The sequence below is a fragment of the Lithobates pipiens genome, unplaced genomic scaffold (assembly GCF_037356315.1).
Source record: "Lithobates pipiens isolate NorthernLeopardFrog02 unplaced genomic scaffold, aLitPip1_a1.2 Scaffold_3, whole genome shotgun sequence".
Lineage (NCBI taxonomy): Eukaryota > Metazoa > Chordata > Amphibia > Anura > Ranidae > Lithobates > Lithobates pipiens.
The window spans coordinates 43,115,299-43,129,502 of NW_027507790.1; the positions used below are offsets into that span (position 1 = coordinate 43,115,299).

General features: G+C 45.5%; 1 protein-coding gene across 4 annotated transcripts in view; it reads right to left on the minus strand.

Moving 5' to 3' along the window:
* Window positions 1-14,204, minus strand: part of CABIN1 (calcineurin binding protein 1) — a 326,274-nt gene that overhangs the window by 212,665 nt on the left and 99,405 nt on the right. For all 4 annotated transcript variants that reach the window (XM_077461572.1, XM_077461571.1, XM_077461570.1 and 1 more), the window contains exon 27: window positions 10,094-10,270. In XM_077461572.1, coding sequence (XP_077317698.1) covers window positions 10,094-10,270 — 177 coding nt within the window. The remainder of the gene's footprint in view (window positions 1-10,093; window positions 10,271-14,204) is intronic.

Genomic DNA, 14,204 nt, shown 5'->3' on the forward strand with positions numbered 1-14,204 from the left:
ACGTCAGCTAGGTTCCTGTAGTAAAGTGCTGTATAGCCATCCGGACCAGGTCATTTACCTACTATCAAGTCTTTAATGCATTGGAGGACTTCCGAGACTTGAATATCCCAGTCCTTAAGGGACACATGAGGACTTGTGTCATTTTTCCACCTCACCAACTATGTAACTATACATGTATGGTTTCTATCTGTTTGAGGCCTTGCCACTCATCAAAGACAAAGTAGCGGAAAAAATAGGATTTTTTGTACTCACCGTAAAATCCTTTTCTCTGTAATTCACCGTCCGAAAAACAGCACCCGCCCCTCCTTTTTATCTTTACGTTATACTGCTTGTTGACGTACTGAGGTCTGTCTGGCAGACTGGAGGGTTGTTGCCCAAGGGACCGCCCCCTGGGCGGAACTAAGAGTTCTGAGTGTTGTGTTACAACTAATGCCTAGTATCTGCTAGTAATAGGGAAAACAACCCAATGGCTAAGAGAGGAGCTGTGTCGGTCAGTGAATTACAGAGAAAGGGATTTTACGGTGAGTACAAAAAAATACTATTTCTCTTATATTCACAGAGCGACACAGCTCCTCTCTTAGCCATTGGGATGTCCCCAAGCAGTGCCAAATGAGGGGTGGGAAAAGAGCATAGAAACGTCATTCACCATAGCAAGTGGGAACTAGTGAAACTTTACCCACAAAAAACAACAGTGCGTGGAAAAAACCACCACAAAAACCAGGCGTACCCTCAACAGGAGTGACTACCCATAACCGCACCAAAAGCTGCGGAATGTAATGCAACAGCGCATTAACTAAACAGTACTGTGTTTTTATCGAAAAACCAGGAAAAAAGGAAATATATATTGCATATTCAATTGCAACTATACTGCCAAAACAGGCATCAGCCGATGCACTGAAGTCTACTTTGTAGAACTTGGTAAACGTGTGGACAGACGACCAGGTCACCACCTTACACACCTGAGTGACAGACGCTTGGTGTCGGAAGACCCAAGACGTTCCGATTGCCCTTGTGGAGTGGTCCGTGACGTCAAGGCGTAGGTTGTACTACAATCTGTCTGATCCACCTGGAAATGGTGGCCGACGAAACCGCCATGCCTTTCTTGGGACCAGCCACCGAAACAAACAGCGAGTCTGACTTCTGAAAGGGAGCTGTGGCAGACAAATACACCTTCAGAGCCTGAAGGGCCACCTCCTTAGGGTGCTTCGGCTTAGGACACAGATGGTAATGCAATGTCCTCATTGATATGAAAAGCCGAGACCTCTTTCGGTAGAAAAGACGGTTGCGGATGCAACACCACCTTATCTGTGTGGATAACCAGATAGGGTGACTTGCAAGACAAGGCCGCCAGTTCCGAAACCCTCCTGGCCAATGTGATGGCCACTAGAAAGACCACTTTCTGGAAAAGAGGCAGCAGGGGAATCTCCCTGATATTTTCAAACAGCGTTTTTTGAAGCGCCAATAATACCAGGGGGTAACGGTGGACGCACTGGAGGGACTACATGTTGTACTCCCTGAACGAAGGTACTCACTAATGAGTGAGATGCCAGGGGTCGCTGAAAAAAGACAGCCAAAGCTGAAATTTGCCCCTTAATGGTGCTTAACACTAATTTCTGGTCTACTCCCTGATGAAGAAACAGCAGGATCCTGGATATAGAAAAGGAGCGCGGTTGCCATCCTTTCTCCTCACACATGGAGATGTAGGCCTTCCAGGTACGATGGTATATCTTCCGGGAAGAAGATTTTCGTGCTCTCAACATAGTTGGGATCACCGAGTCCGACAGACCCCGGTTCTCCAACACCTGGCTCTCAACAGCCATGCCGTTAAAGCCAGCGATGGTAAAGCAAGATGGAGAATCGGATCTTGAGACAGAAGGTCCTCTCGCAACGGCAGTCACCAGGGAGCATCTGCCAACAGACGCACCAGGTCTGCGTACCAAGGACGCTGAGGCCAATCTGGGGCAACCAGTATTACTGGCATCCCCTCTGCGAAGCAGGCGTGGTAACAGTTTCAGTGGAGGAAAGGCGTAGATCAACTGTTACTGATCCCACGGAGCCACCAGCACGTCTGACGCTTCTGCCCACCTCTTGTCCTGGACACGAATCTTGGCACCTTTCCGATTGAGACGGGAGGCCAGAAGATCCAGATCTGGTGTGCCTCACTTCAGGCACAGAGACCTGAATATCTCCGGATGCAATGCCCATTCTCCTGGGTCCAGCATCTGTCAATTCAGATAGTCCGCCTGCCAGTTCTCCACTCCCGGGATGTAAATGGCCGTCAGGGCCGGTACGTGTCGCTCTGCCAACCGAAGTATGTGAGCGACCTCCTGTGCAGCGGCTGAGCTCCTTGTTCCCCCTTGGTGATTGACGTATGCCATCGCAGTGGCGTTGTCTGACTGGATCCTGATCGGACGCCCTTGCAGTCTCATCGACCATGTGGAGAGGCACAGTCTGATCACTCTCAGTTCGAGCAGATTGATCGGCAACTTGGATTCCTCCGTCAACCAGAGGCCCTGAGCCGACTGAACCCCCATCACTCCACCCCAGCCGGATAGACTGGCGTCCGTTGTGATCACTGTCCACTTCAGAGGTAGGAACAATTTTGCGGACTGAATCACCTCAACCACCAGATCAGCAAGTCTCTGACTGACTGGCTCACCTGGATCTGAGCGATTTGTCCCATTTTGTCAAAATCTTCTGCAGAACTCTGGTGTGGAACTGGGCATAAGGTACTGCCTCGAAGGAGGCTTCCAAGAGTCCCAGTACTCACATTCAAAAGCGGAGCGACGACCACTTGCAGTTCAAAAGCAGTTTTACCGCAGATCTGAGAGTCTGCAGTTTGAAGGGAGAAACACTCTTGCTTCCATGGAGTCTAGCAGCAAGCCTAGGTACTCCAGACCCTGGGTCGGTACAATCACAGACTTCTTTAGGTTCAACAGCCACCCAAATTCTTTCAGGGTCTGCATGGTGATCGCCACATCCTCCTCTAATTCTGAGGCGGAAGATGCCCTCAGGAGGAGATCGTCTAGGTATCCCACGATCGTGATCCCACGTTGCAGTAGCAATGACAAAACAGGAGCCAATACCTTGGTAAAGACTTGGGGGGCTGATGCCAGACCAAAACGAAGAGCCACAAATTGGTAGTGGGCTTCCCCGACTGCAAACCACAGAAATTTTTGATGCCGAAGGCATATGGGTATGTGCAGATACGTATCCTGGATGTCTAAGGATGCCAGGGAGTCCCCCTGATGGAGTGCAGCGACTACTGAGCGAACTGATACCATTCTGAACCTCTGCACTTTTACAAAGTGATTGAGGGCTTTTAGGTCCAAGATTGGACGTACCCCTTCCTTCTTGGGAACCACAAACAGATTTGAGTAGAATCCCTGGAAGCGTTCCGATTTCGGAACCGGTACAACCACCCTGTAATTCAGCAAGCCCCTTACTGCCCCCAAGAGGGCCTCCCGGCGAGCCGGGGATACGGGTATGCTGGAGGGGAAGAATCTGTTTGGCGGCCAAGAGAGAAACTCTATCCTGTAGCCTGTGAAATCAGATTGCAGACCCATTGGTTGGATAACCGAGAGGACCACCGGGCTGCAAACTCCCGAAGGCGACCCCCCAACCGAGACATGGGTGGGGACAAACCTTCATGCGGTAGCACTTTTATTCGCAGGCTTGGTAGGCTTGCGGTTCCAGGGACGTTTTTGACCGTTCGTGGTCGTCCTGTTGGGCTGGGGACGTTTTGTCGAAGCGGACGAAAAAGCCGCTTGTGAGCGGAAAAAGAGGGCCCTGTACTACGGTGTGGCTCTTTAGCCTTCCTGGCCTGTGGGAGTAGGGTACTCTTACCACCGGTGGCATTTTTAATAATGTCATCCAAGAAGGCTCCAAAGAGCCAGTTGCCAAGGAAGGGAAGATCTGTCAGGGCTTTTTTGGATGCCTGGTCAGCAAACCAACATTTTAGCCAAATCAGGCACCTCAGCACCACAGCTGACACTGAAGCCCTGGATAACAGAGGGAGAGTATACAGGGTCGCGTCACAGACGTACTTAAGGCCTTGCACTAGTTGGTCTGCTAGTTCCACGCAGACAGAAGCCTGCTGCTCTCCCAATTCGCGGTGCAAAAGTTTTGCCCACTCAGTTGCGGATGCCAGTACTGGTTGCACGGCTGACCCCACAACCGTAAACAAGGAACGAGCCACTGCCTCTGCCTTCCTGTCCGTGGGATCCTTGAATGCAGGAGTCCCCTCAATCGGGATCGTAGTTACTTTATTTAACCTGGATACTGGGGGGTCCACGACCAGAGGAGCTGACCATTTCTTGTAAATGAACTTGTCAAAATAAGTCAGATACGGGAACGCCTTAGGTGAATGTGCTGGCTTGCGGGACCCAAAATGGACCGGTACATCAGCAGAGGGATCTGCTGGCGCCTGAATCTTCAGGGTATCATGCACAGCTGTGATAAGTGCTCCAACAAGAGCTTTGTTGCGCACGGACCCGGACGGGGACTCGTCCTCACTGTCCGAATGGTCCTGGTCAGCGATGTCTGACAAGACAGAGCAGGGGTCACCAGTCTCAGCAGGACCTGAGTCTGCATCAGAGCTCTTCCCCAGAGGATGGGGGGGGGGGGGGCGGAGCCGCTTTAGTGCTCCTTTCTTCCCACGCACCGCCTCCATCTTGGCAATGGATGAATTGAGGACCTCCTTGCTACCGCTGGCTGAGGGGCTCTTTCCCGCTGGACTCATCACCCTGAGGAGTTCTGCGCTATCCCACAAGCAGTGCCTGTGGGCTCTCAGGTGCAGAGGAAGCAAAAGCTGTCAGTTGCAGCCGCTGCAAATAGCACCAAACCGCTCTGAAATGTGCTCAGGCTTCAATAAAATGTCCACCCAGCGTCCAGTACAAAGACATAAAGCACAGGGAAAATGACTGTGAGAACACATGAGCACATGCTGCTGCTAGAGAAACACAGAAAAAAACGTGTTCAGGCTTCCAGAAAATGGCTGCCAGTGTCCTGTATAGAAGATCACTAGGAAAATGGCCGCTGAAGCCCAGGAAAGCATGCTGCCCTTACCCACACCTAAAATGGCCACCAGCAGCTCCATGAGGGAGAGAAGAGAGGGAGGTGAAGGACCCCCGATCGACCTCCCAGGGAATGCCCAGCTGCTCAGCCCCACCGAGGCAGGGAGAACTGTACTTACCAGTCCATTACAGACCCACTCTCTGATCAGTACAGGGTGGCTACTGGCCTCGGGACACTGTGACGCAGACATCAGTAGCCCAGTCATATGTGCGCCCCGGAGCATAAAAGCTCACTGACCACCTCTGGAGCTGAGGTTTCATTGTGGCCGACCCAGCACGGAGCTCTGGTCTGCACACGCTCGATGGCCAGACTGGGGAGACTACAAGGATAAGGGTATCCAGCCTGCCATCCAGCCGGCTGTTGATAGTAGATCACAGGATCATTCATCTTGCGCAAAAATCACGCTTCTGCATAAAAAAAAGCACAGGCCAATGGGCCCGCAGGGTTCCTAGGTCCTTCTCCTTCACTAGGCAAAATAAAACTGAGGTCTGTCTGGCAGACTGGAGGGTTGTTGCCCAAGGGACCGCCCCCTGTGCAGAACTAAGAGTTCTGAGTGTTGTGTTACAACTAATGCCTAGTATCTCCTAGTAATAGGGCAAACAACCCAATGGCTAAGAGAGGAGCTATGTCAGTCGGTGAATATAAGAGAAATATAGATGTATGATAATATACAATAGAACGTAGAGTCAAATAGAAGGGAAAAAGAGAAGAGAAAGTAAGGTAGTAGGGCACAAGAACTTATAGGCCAACAGGTCAGCACTATACCTTTGGTGTCTGAACTTTGTAAACTTGTCAGTACTGTAGAATACAGGAACCAAGTTAAAGCGGTGTTCCGCCAAAAAAAAAAAAATTAAGAGCCAGCAGCTACGCATACTGCAGCTGCTGTCTTTTAACAATAGGACACTTACCTGTCCTGGAATCCTGCGATGATGGTGCTGCAGCTGATGTTTTCATCAGCTGTCAGACGCTGCCGCTGCCATTGTAGGTAAGGGTACCCGCAAGTGTAGCCTTATGGCTTCATGCCGGGAACCTTACTGTGCATGCGCGAGACCCCTCTTCTCTCTCCTGCTGGCCCGGAGACAGGGAGAGGAGGTGGGAGCCCTGTGGTGATGTCAGGGGCCACAGCCTGGACTCCCAGGAGTGGGAACAGAATACCGGAGGGGGAGAGAGGACAAATGAGCAGAAGTTCCACTTTTGGGTGGAACTCCGCTTTAATTGGACTAGTTCAGTTGCTAGAAAAGAAAGAGTTGAAAACAAAACCTTTGTATATAAAGAAAATACTGGATGATCTCAGTAGGGTTTCTGCCTAATATTTAAAGGCATAACTACTAATAATTGTTTCCAGAAAAGGTGGCAAGTTGCCAACACCATTTTTTTATTTTGAGGAATTTTGGATGATGACTCCCCTCCCAAGGCTCTCCCTTCCCACCTGGAGACCAGAGTGTGCAGCCAGCGGTTCCGTCAACTGAACATAGAGCCGATCAGGACTGGAACGTCCCTGATCGGCACTATGGTCTGAGAAACCGGAAGCAATGAGCATTTCATCACTTCTGATTTTGCTGGTTGTAAACAAACGATTAGTGGTTTGAAAAAGCATCGGATCATACCGATATTGGTATGATCTGAAGCTTTTAGGGGAAAGGAGAGATCTGGGGTCTAATAGACCTCAGGTCTCTCCGTAAAGAGTGCCTGTCATTGCCTAGTGCTATCACAAGGGATACAGGGGACAACAATAAAAGTGATTAAAAAAAAAAAAGGATTTAAAAAGGGACAGTGTAAAAATAAATAATAAATAATTAAAAATTGTAAAGCGCCCCCGTCCCCCTGTGCTCGTACGAAAAGGTGAACGTGCGTCAGTCCTGTGCGCATACTCAAACAGCGTTTTTGAAATTATCAAAATTACCCGCTGAAACCACCAATTGTGAAAGGGAGTTCCGCATTTTTATTATTCTAACAGTAAAGAACCCCCTATGCAGTTTCACCACTTGAGCTCCAGAAAGCATATCATCGGCATATGCCGAGATCTTACACTGCGTCCCTTCAACTGACAAACACATAATATCTGGATTTGATCGGATCTTATAAAGCAGAGGCTCCAAAGACAGAGGAAATGGGAGTGGCGATAGTGGGCATCCTTGCCTAGTCCCATTGGTAACACTAAAAGAAGGGGACAAAACTCCATTCACCTTTACCTGGGCAGTTGGTTGGGTATATATATATTTATATATATATATCTATATATATATCTATATATATATATATATATATATATATATCTATATATATATATATATATATATAAGTGCCTTGCGAAAGTATTCGGCCCCCTTGAACTTTCCAACCTTTTGCCACATTTCAGGCTTCAAACATAAAGATATAACATTTTTATTTTTTGTGAAGAATCACCAACAAGTGGGACACAATTGTGAAGTGGAACGAAATCTACTGGATTTTTGAAACTTTTTTAACTAATAAAAAAATGAAAAGTGGGGCGTGCAAAATTATTCGGCCCCCTTGCGTTAATACTTTGTAGAGCCACCTTTTGCTGCGATTACAGCTGCAAGTTGCTTGGGGTATGTCTCTATCAGTTTTGCACATCGAGAGACCGAAATTCTTGCCCATTCTTCCTTGCAAAACAGCTCAAGCTTAGTGAGGTTGGATGGAGAGCGTTTGTGAACAGCAGTTTTCAGCTCTTTCCACAGATTCTCGATTGGATTCAGGTCTGGACTTTGACTTGGCCATTCTAACACCTGGATACGTTTATTTGTGAACCATTCCTTTGTAGATTTTGCTGTATGTTTGGGATCATTGTCTTGTTGGAAGATAAATCTCCGTCCCAGTTTCAGGTCTTTTGCAGACTCCAACAGGTTTTCATCCAGAATGGTCCTGTATTTGGCTGCATCCATCTTCCCCACAATTTTAACCAACTTCCCTGTCCCTGCTGAAGAAAAGCAGACCCAAACCATGATGCTGCCACCACCATGTTTGACAGTGGGGATGGTGTGTTGAGGGTGATGAGCTGTGTTGCTTTTATGCCAAACATATCGTTTTGCATTGTGGGCAAAAAGTTCGATTTTGGTTTCATCTGACCAGAGAACCTTCTTCCACATGTTTGGTGTGTCTCCCAGGTGGCTTGTGGCAAACTTTAGACGAGACTTTTTATGGAAATCTTTGAGAAATGGCTTTCTTCTTGCCACTCTTCCATAAAGGCCAGATTTGTGCAGTGTACGACTGATTGTTGTCCTATGGACAGACTCTCCCACCTCAGCTGTAGTTCTCTGCAGTTCATCCAGAGTGATCATGGGCCTCTTGGCTGCATCTCTGATCAGTCTTCTCCTTGTCTGAGCTGAAAGTTTAGAGGGACGGCCAGGTCTTGGTAGATTTGCAGTGGTCTGATACTCCTTCCATTTCAAAATGATCGCTTGCACAGTGCTCCTTGGGATGTTTAAGGCTTGGGAAATCTTTTTGTATCCAAAGCCGGCTTTAAACTTCTCCACAACAGTATTACGGACCTGCCTGGTGTGTTCCTTGGTCTTCATGATGCTTTCTGCGCTTTCAACAGAACCCTAAGGCCGCGTACACACGCGGGGACTGTTCGCTCAACTTTGTCCGCTGAACAGTGTTTCGGCGGACAGTCCGCTCGTGTGTGGGCTTTCAGCGGACAGTTTCAGCGGACAGTCTGCTGAACAAAGTTTTTCGGAAATTCCGAAAAACTGTCCGCTGAAACTTTGTTTCAGCGAACAGTCCCCTCGTGTGTAGGCTTGTTCGTCAAACTAAGTTCCGCGCATGCTCAGAAAGGATTTACACGCCGAAGTTTGCATTGCAGTGTATAGGACGTCGTTTTCTAGTCCCGTCGTACGTGCCGTTCACGTCATCGCGCACGGTTTCAGCGGACTGTTCGTTCGTCGTGTGTGGGCAAGTCCGTCCATGCTAATTTTGAGCGGACTGTCCGCTGAAACTGTTTGACGGACAAAGTTGAGCGAACAGTCCCCGCGTGTGTACGCGGCCTAAGACTATCACAGAGCAGGTGCATTTATACAGAGACTTGATTACACACAGGTGGATTCTATTTATCACCATCAGTCATTTAGGACAACATTGGATCATTCAGAGATCCTCGCTGAACTTCTGGAGTGAGTTTGCTGCACTGAAAGTAAAGGGGGTCGAATAATTTTGCACGCACCACTTTTCAGTTTTTTATTTGCTAAAAAAGTTTAAAATATCCAATAGATTTCGTTCCACTTCACAATTGTGTCCCACTTGTTGGTGATTCTTCACAAAAAATTAAAATTTTATATCTTTATGTTTGAAGCCTGAAATGTGGCAAAAGGTTGAAAAGTTCAAGGGGGCCGAATACTTTCGCAAGGCACTGTATATATATATATATTTTTTTTTTAGAGATCCCCTGCAACATACTATTTCCCACCCCAAAAACCACCAAAACATACTATTTCCCACCCCTAAATATCGTATACTATTATATACCGAGAATATAAATTGCCAGTTAACCCGATCAAAGGCCTTCTCTGCATCCGTCCCCAAAAATACACATGGGGTTTTGGACGAATTAGCTACCTGAATTTCATTCAAGGTCCTAATAGTATTATCTCATCCTTCCCTCATCTGAGCAAACCCTACCGGGTCCAAATGGAACGGTTTCAGATCTGCATTTAACAAAGATATCGGTCTATAAATCCCACATTGCAATCCCAGTCTTTAAGCAATACTGTAATTAAGGCTTTCAGAGATTCTGTATGGAAAGAGCTGGAGTCTGCCAGCCCAATAAACATTTTTACAAGATAGGCCTATGATAGGGAAAAGAAGCTTTTAATATTGAGCAGAAAAACCATCTGGGCCAGGGGCCTTACTCGTTTTTGCCGAACTCACTGCTTCCTGAACGTTATCTAGCTCCATGTTTAATCAAGACCCCCCATCTTGTCTAGTATACCGCACCTTTTTTTATGGTAAAGACCAAAATTACAGAAGTAAAGAGTTTTGATTTTTAGAGATAGCTTGCCTCTTTCATCCGTATGTGTCTGGACATCTTTATAATGTATTGCAGAATGAGAGTAGTTGGATCTTTTCTCCAGGAACAATCTCTTGGTGCTGTCCTGAGAGCTTGCTGGTTCTGTGAACGTGTCTTGTGTTGAGCTAGAGTCCGACAGCACAACTGCAATGCTGTCCTGGCTGCGATCTAAAAAGTGAGAAAGAAGTGATGAGTAAAAATCTCCAGCTACCAAATACCCTCCACCAATAAGAAGTTTCAACACAGAACTGCATGTGCAAAGGACAGGAAAGAACAACGAAACAGCCTTTAACATCACCTGCCACCCTCCAGCAGCACAAAAATGAATCACTTTGACTTACAGTAGAATAGAGAATTATTAGATCCAGAAAAAAAACAGTAGACCTGAATAGACATGGGATACAAATTGATAGATTAATAGAGTGATAGTTATGTAGCACTCTACTCCCATTACAACACACAACAGATCTCTATGTCTCTACTTGTTTTACCTAATGTCAATCGCATTCTATAAAACACCACATAAAAACAGGGAAACATCATGCACAAACAAAAACCTAATAAACACTTCCAATAATGCTACATTACTATGTAATTGTTCCCTACAACTTTGGGCCACACAATGCGTAATAAAAGTCTAGAACAGAACAGAACCCCTGCCTGTTGCAGATCCTCTTATACGGCTTGGAAACCGCAGTTTGTTATAGAGGTGCACCATTGATATTACCTTCTAAGCATGCACATGATGAAACCGTGGTTATTAAAGTGCATCTAACCCCATAAAAAATATAGTACATTGCAGCTGTAGTATTTAGGGATGGTTGCTGCATTTGTTTCCTTTAATTTCATGTTTTTCCCCCTTTATTTTCCCCTGGTGATCCTGTACCACACTTGCTGTCCTAGGGTGACAACACTTACTCACTGTATCTTTGGAGGAGCAGCGTGCCATTCTAAGACAGGATGTGTGTTAAGACTACAGAGAGCACTTTTATCCTTTCACTCATCTCCACAGAGGGGAGGTGTTCTGTAGAACACAGGAGTGAGCTGAGCAGAGCTGATAACACTGTTTCAAAGAACATTGATCAGGCATAGGAACTTACTGTATTAGCTCATTGATTTTCTGGCAGGATAAACAAGTATGTTTAGCTCTTAGGGCCTGTTTACACCAGATTCAGTTCCGTGCGTTTTTTTTCTGCACTAAAATTGCATGCACAGTGTTTTCCATGTATTCCAATGGCTCTAGTTCACACCATGCAGTCAGTTTCCGGTGCAGAACTGACCAGAACTGACTGTATTGGTGCAGAAAAAATCAAAACTGCACAGAACTGCATCTGGCGTGAACTGGCCCTTACTGAACAGATAAAATAAAACACTTTCAATTACATATTTAACCTATTAAAAGATAACAAATAAGTTCAATGCTAGGAGGTACATACACATTCAGGTCCATTTTGAAGAAGCATTGGTCTAGTAATTTATGCAGCAGACCTGTATCAATTAAATGTTTTCTTTTCGTTCTGTAATTATTTTTCCAATGAAAGGCCTATTAAAACATTAAAGGGATTGTAAAGGGATTTTTTTTTAAAATAACAAACATGTTATACTTACCTCCACTGTGCAGCTTGTTTTGCACAGAGCGGCCCCGAACCTGCTCTTCTGGGGTCCCTCAGCAGCTGTCTCGGCTTCCCCCCGCAAGTATTTCTCACGTTCATGCGAGCTCCCTCGCATGATGAGAAGTGCTTGCGGCACGCTCCCGTGATACAGCCGGCGGCTATAGCCACTCACTGTATCACTCGGCCCCGTCCCACATCATTGGATGTGATTGACAGCAGAGCGAGCCAATGGCTGCGCTGCTTTCAATCCATCCACTCTAGCCAATCAACGACAAGGCGAAGAGGATGTCGGAGGCGAGCGCGGGACTTTCGAGGGGTCGGGTAAGTAAAATGGGTGGGGCTGGGGGGACCAGCATTGTCAGATGTTTTTTCACCTTAATACATAAAATGTATTAAGGTGAAATTTTTTTTACCTTTACAACCCCTTTAACTGCTATAAAATAAATCAAGCTACTCATGGTGAAATGCAAGAATATTTGGTACGGTTTAACTGATTTATGTAAAAGGTATAATCTAAAGTTAAACAAACATACATATTGTTTAGCATCCATGTTAATGGCTTGCTCATATGCATGTGTTATAATGACCCATCAAATGCTGCAATAAAGAAAAAAATATCAAATGCTGAAGTTTGACTGTGTTAGCACTTTTCATGCTAAAAGTACATAAAATAATTACCACCTTACGTACTTCTGAGTAACACTGTTCCTTAGAAAAAAAAATTGTTTGAAAACACCTGTCTGCATGTACCAAAATTCAGCAAAAATTTCTGTATGAAGAGGCCCTTAATGTATAATTGTCTGTGGACCATTCAAGTAAGCATTAATCCACCAGGCTAGTTCTTACAAAAACGGTATAAAACAAAAAATCTAACATTGCAGCTTACCAATCATTAGATGTGGTGGCTGCATTTGCTTTCTTTTTTTTAGGCTTTTCCACCTCTGTTTTCACCTGGGGATCTGACCAGTAACACACCTCCTGTATTAGTGTCTCCACTTTGGATGAATGAGCACAGCAGCATTGTCAGTCTGAGGGAGGTGGTGTGTTAGATAAACTAGCTGATTTAAATGCACTAACAAATTAAAACCAAACTCCAGCTAATATTTTGTAAGCAGTTACAGCAACTTTTTTTTTTTTTACTTTTGGGTTAAAGGTTTTACATAAATAAATAAAAGCTGATCATTGTAAGCATCTCTGCCAGTGGTAAATGGTTAGTCTCAACCCTCCAACTGCAAGAGAGCTTGCTCTTTTTATAAAACAACAGACTTACTGGCCTGGATCACCCGATAAAAATAGAAGGAAAGCCTAAAAAAAAAAAACAATGCCACCACATTGAAGAATTGGTTAGCTGCAATACAATACGGTTGTTTTGGGGTTTATTACTATTTTAACAAACAGGATTAGCATATATATAACCAAAAAAAGAATAGATAGCAGCCCATAACAGTGCACTGTATTCAGGTTCTCAATAAGTTTCCATGTAATATTACAACTAATACTGTAGTATACAATAATTGCAATACAGCAAACTAGGAAGTATCTTTAAAGAGTGTATGTAATTCACATTTAGAAAACAATTAATATTCATTTAAAAAAGGAAATACAATAATTACACAGTGCAAAAATCACACGGCTGTACCACTGCAGAGCTTTAATTAAACCTAGTACAGGGGTTTCTCATTTTACACTTTATTAATTTATACCAATCTACAATCTAAACACTGTCTATGCCAGATTAGCCATCTTGAATAAATGACACAGTGCATTGTAACAACGCACACAGGTCCATACAAGATGCTGAAATGATGAGAGAAATGGGGACACATCTTGTGTGAAGGACCATACTTTTTTTTTGCACAGGTTTATTCAGTTATGATATGCTATTGAGATTTATTGAAATTTGATACTGCAAAAAAATTAATTAGGTGACAGATTCTCTAGAAAGCTCAATTGCCATCCACTTATAATTTCACCTTCTGTTGGAGCCATAGGACTAGAAAACCTTGTGCACGCTCACGGTCGGACCAATGTCAGAGCTAACGGAGGGTTACTGACCTGCACCCCTCACCTATGTGACAGGGAGTGGGCCTTGTGACTGGCTGCTCAGACCCAAGCACTTCATACTAGAAAGGGGAAAAGATCACATGCACCCCCATACCCACACAGTGTGTTTCCAAGGTCTGCAACGCATGAACAGAATGGCAGGTGAGCAAGGGAAAGGTAGTGTTGGTTTTGAGGATCTGTCATTTTGCTATGCATGCAAAGTGGCAGATTCTCTCCAAGGGTACTTTCACACTGGGGTGGGGGTTTGTTAGTGGTAAAGCGCCTCTAGTTTTAGCGGCACTTTTCGGCCGATAGCAGGGTGCTTTTAACCCACTGCTATCGGCCGAAGAAAAGGTTAAAAGTGTTGTGGCGCTTCCAAAACGCTTTCTAGGCACATCGGAAGCGATGCCCATTCATTTCAATGGACAGGGGCGGTGTAGGCCACC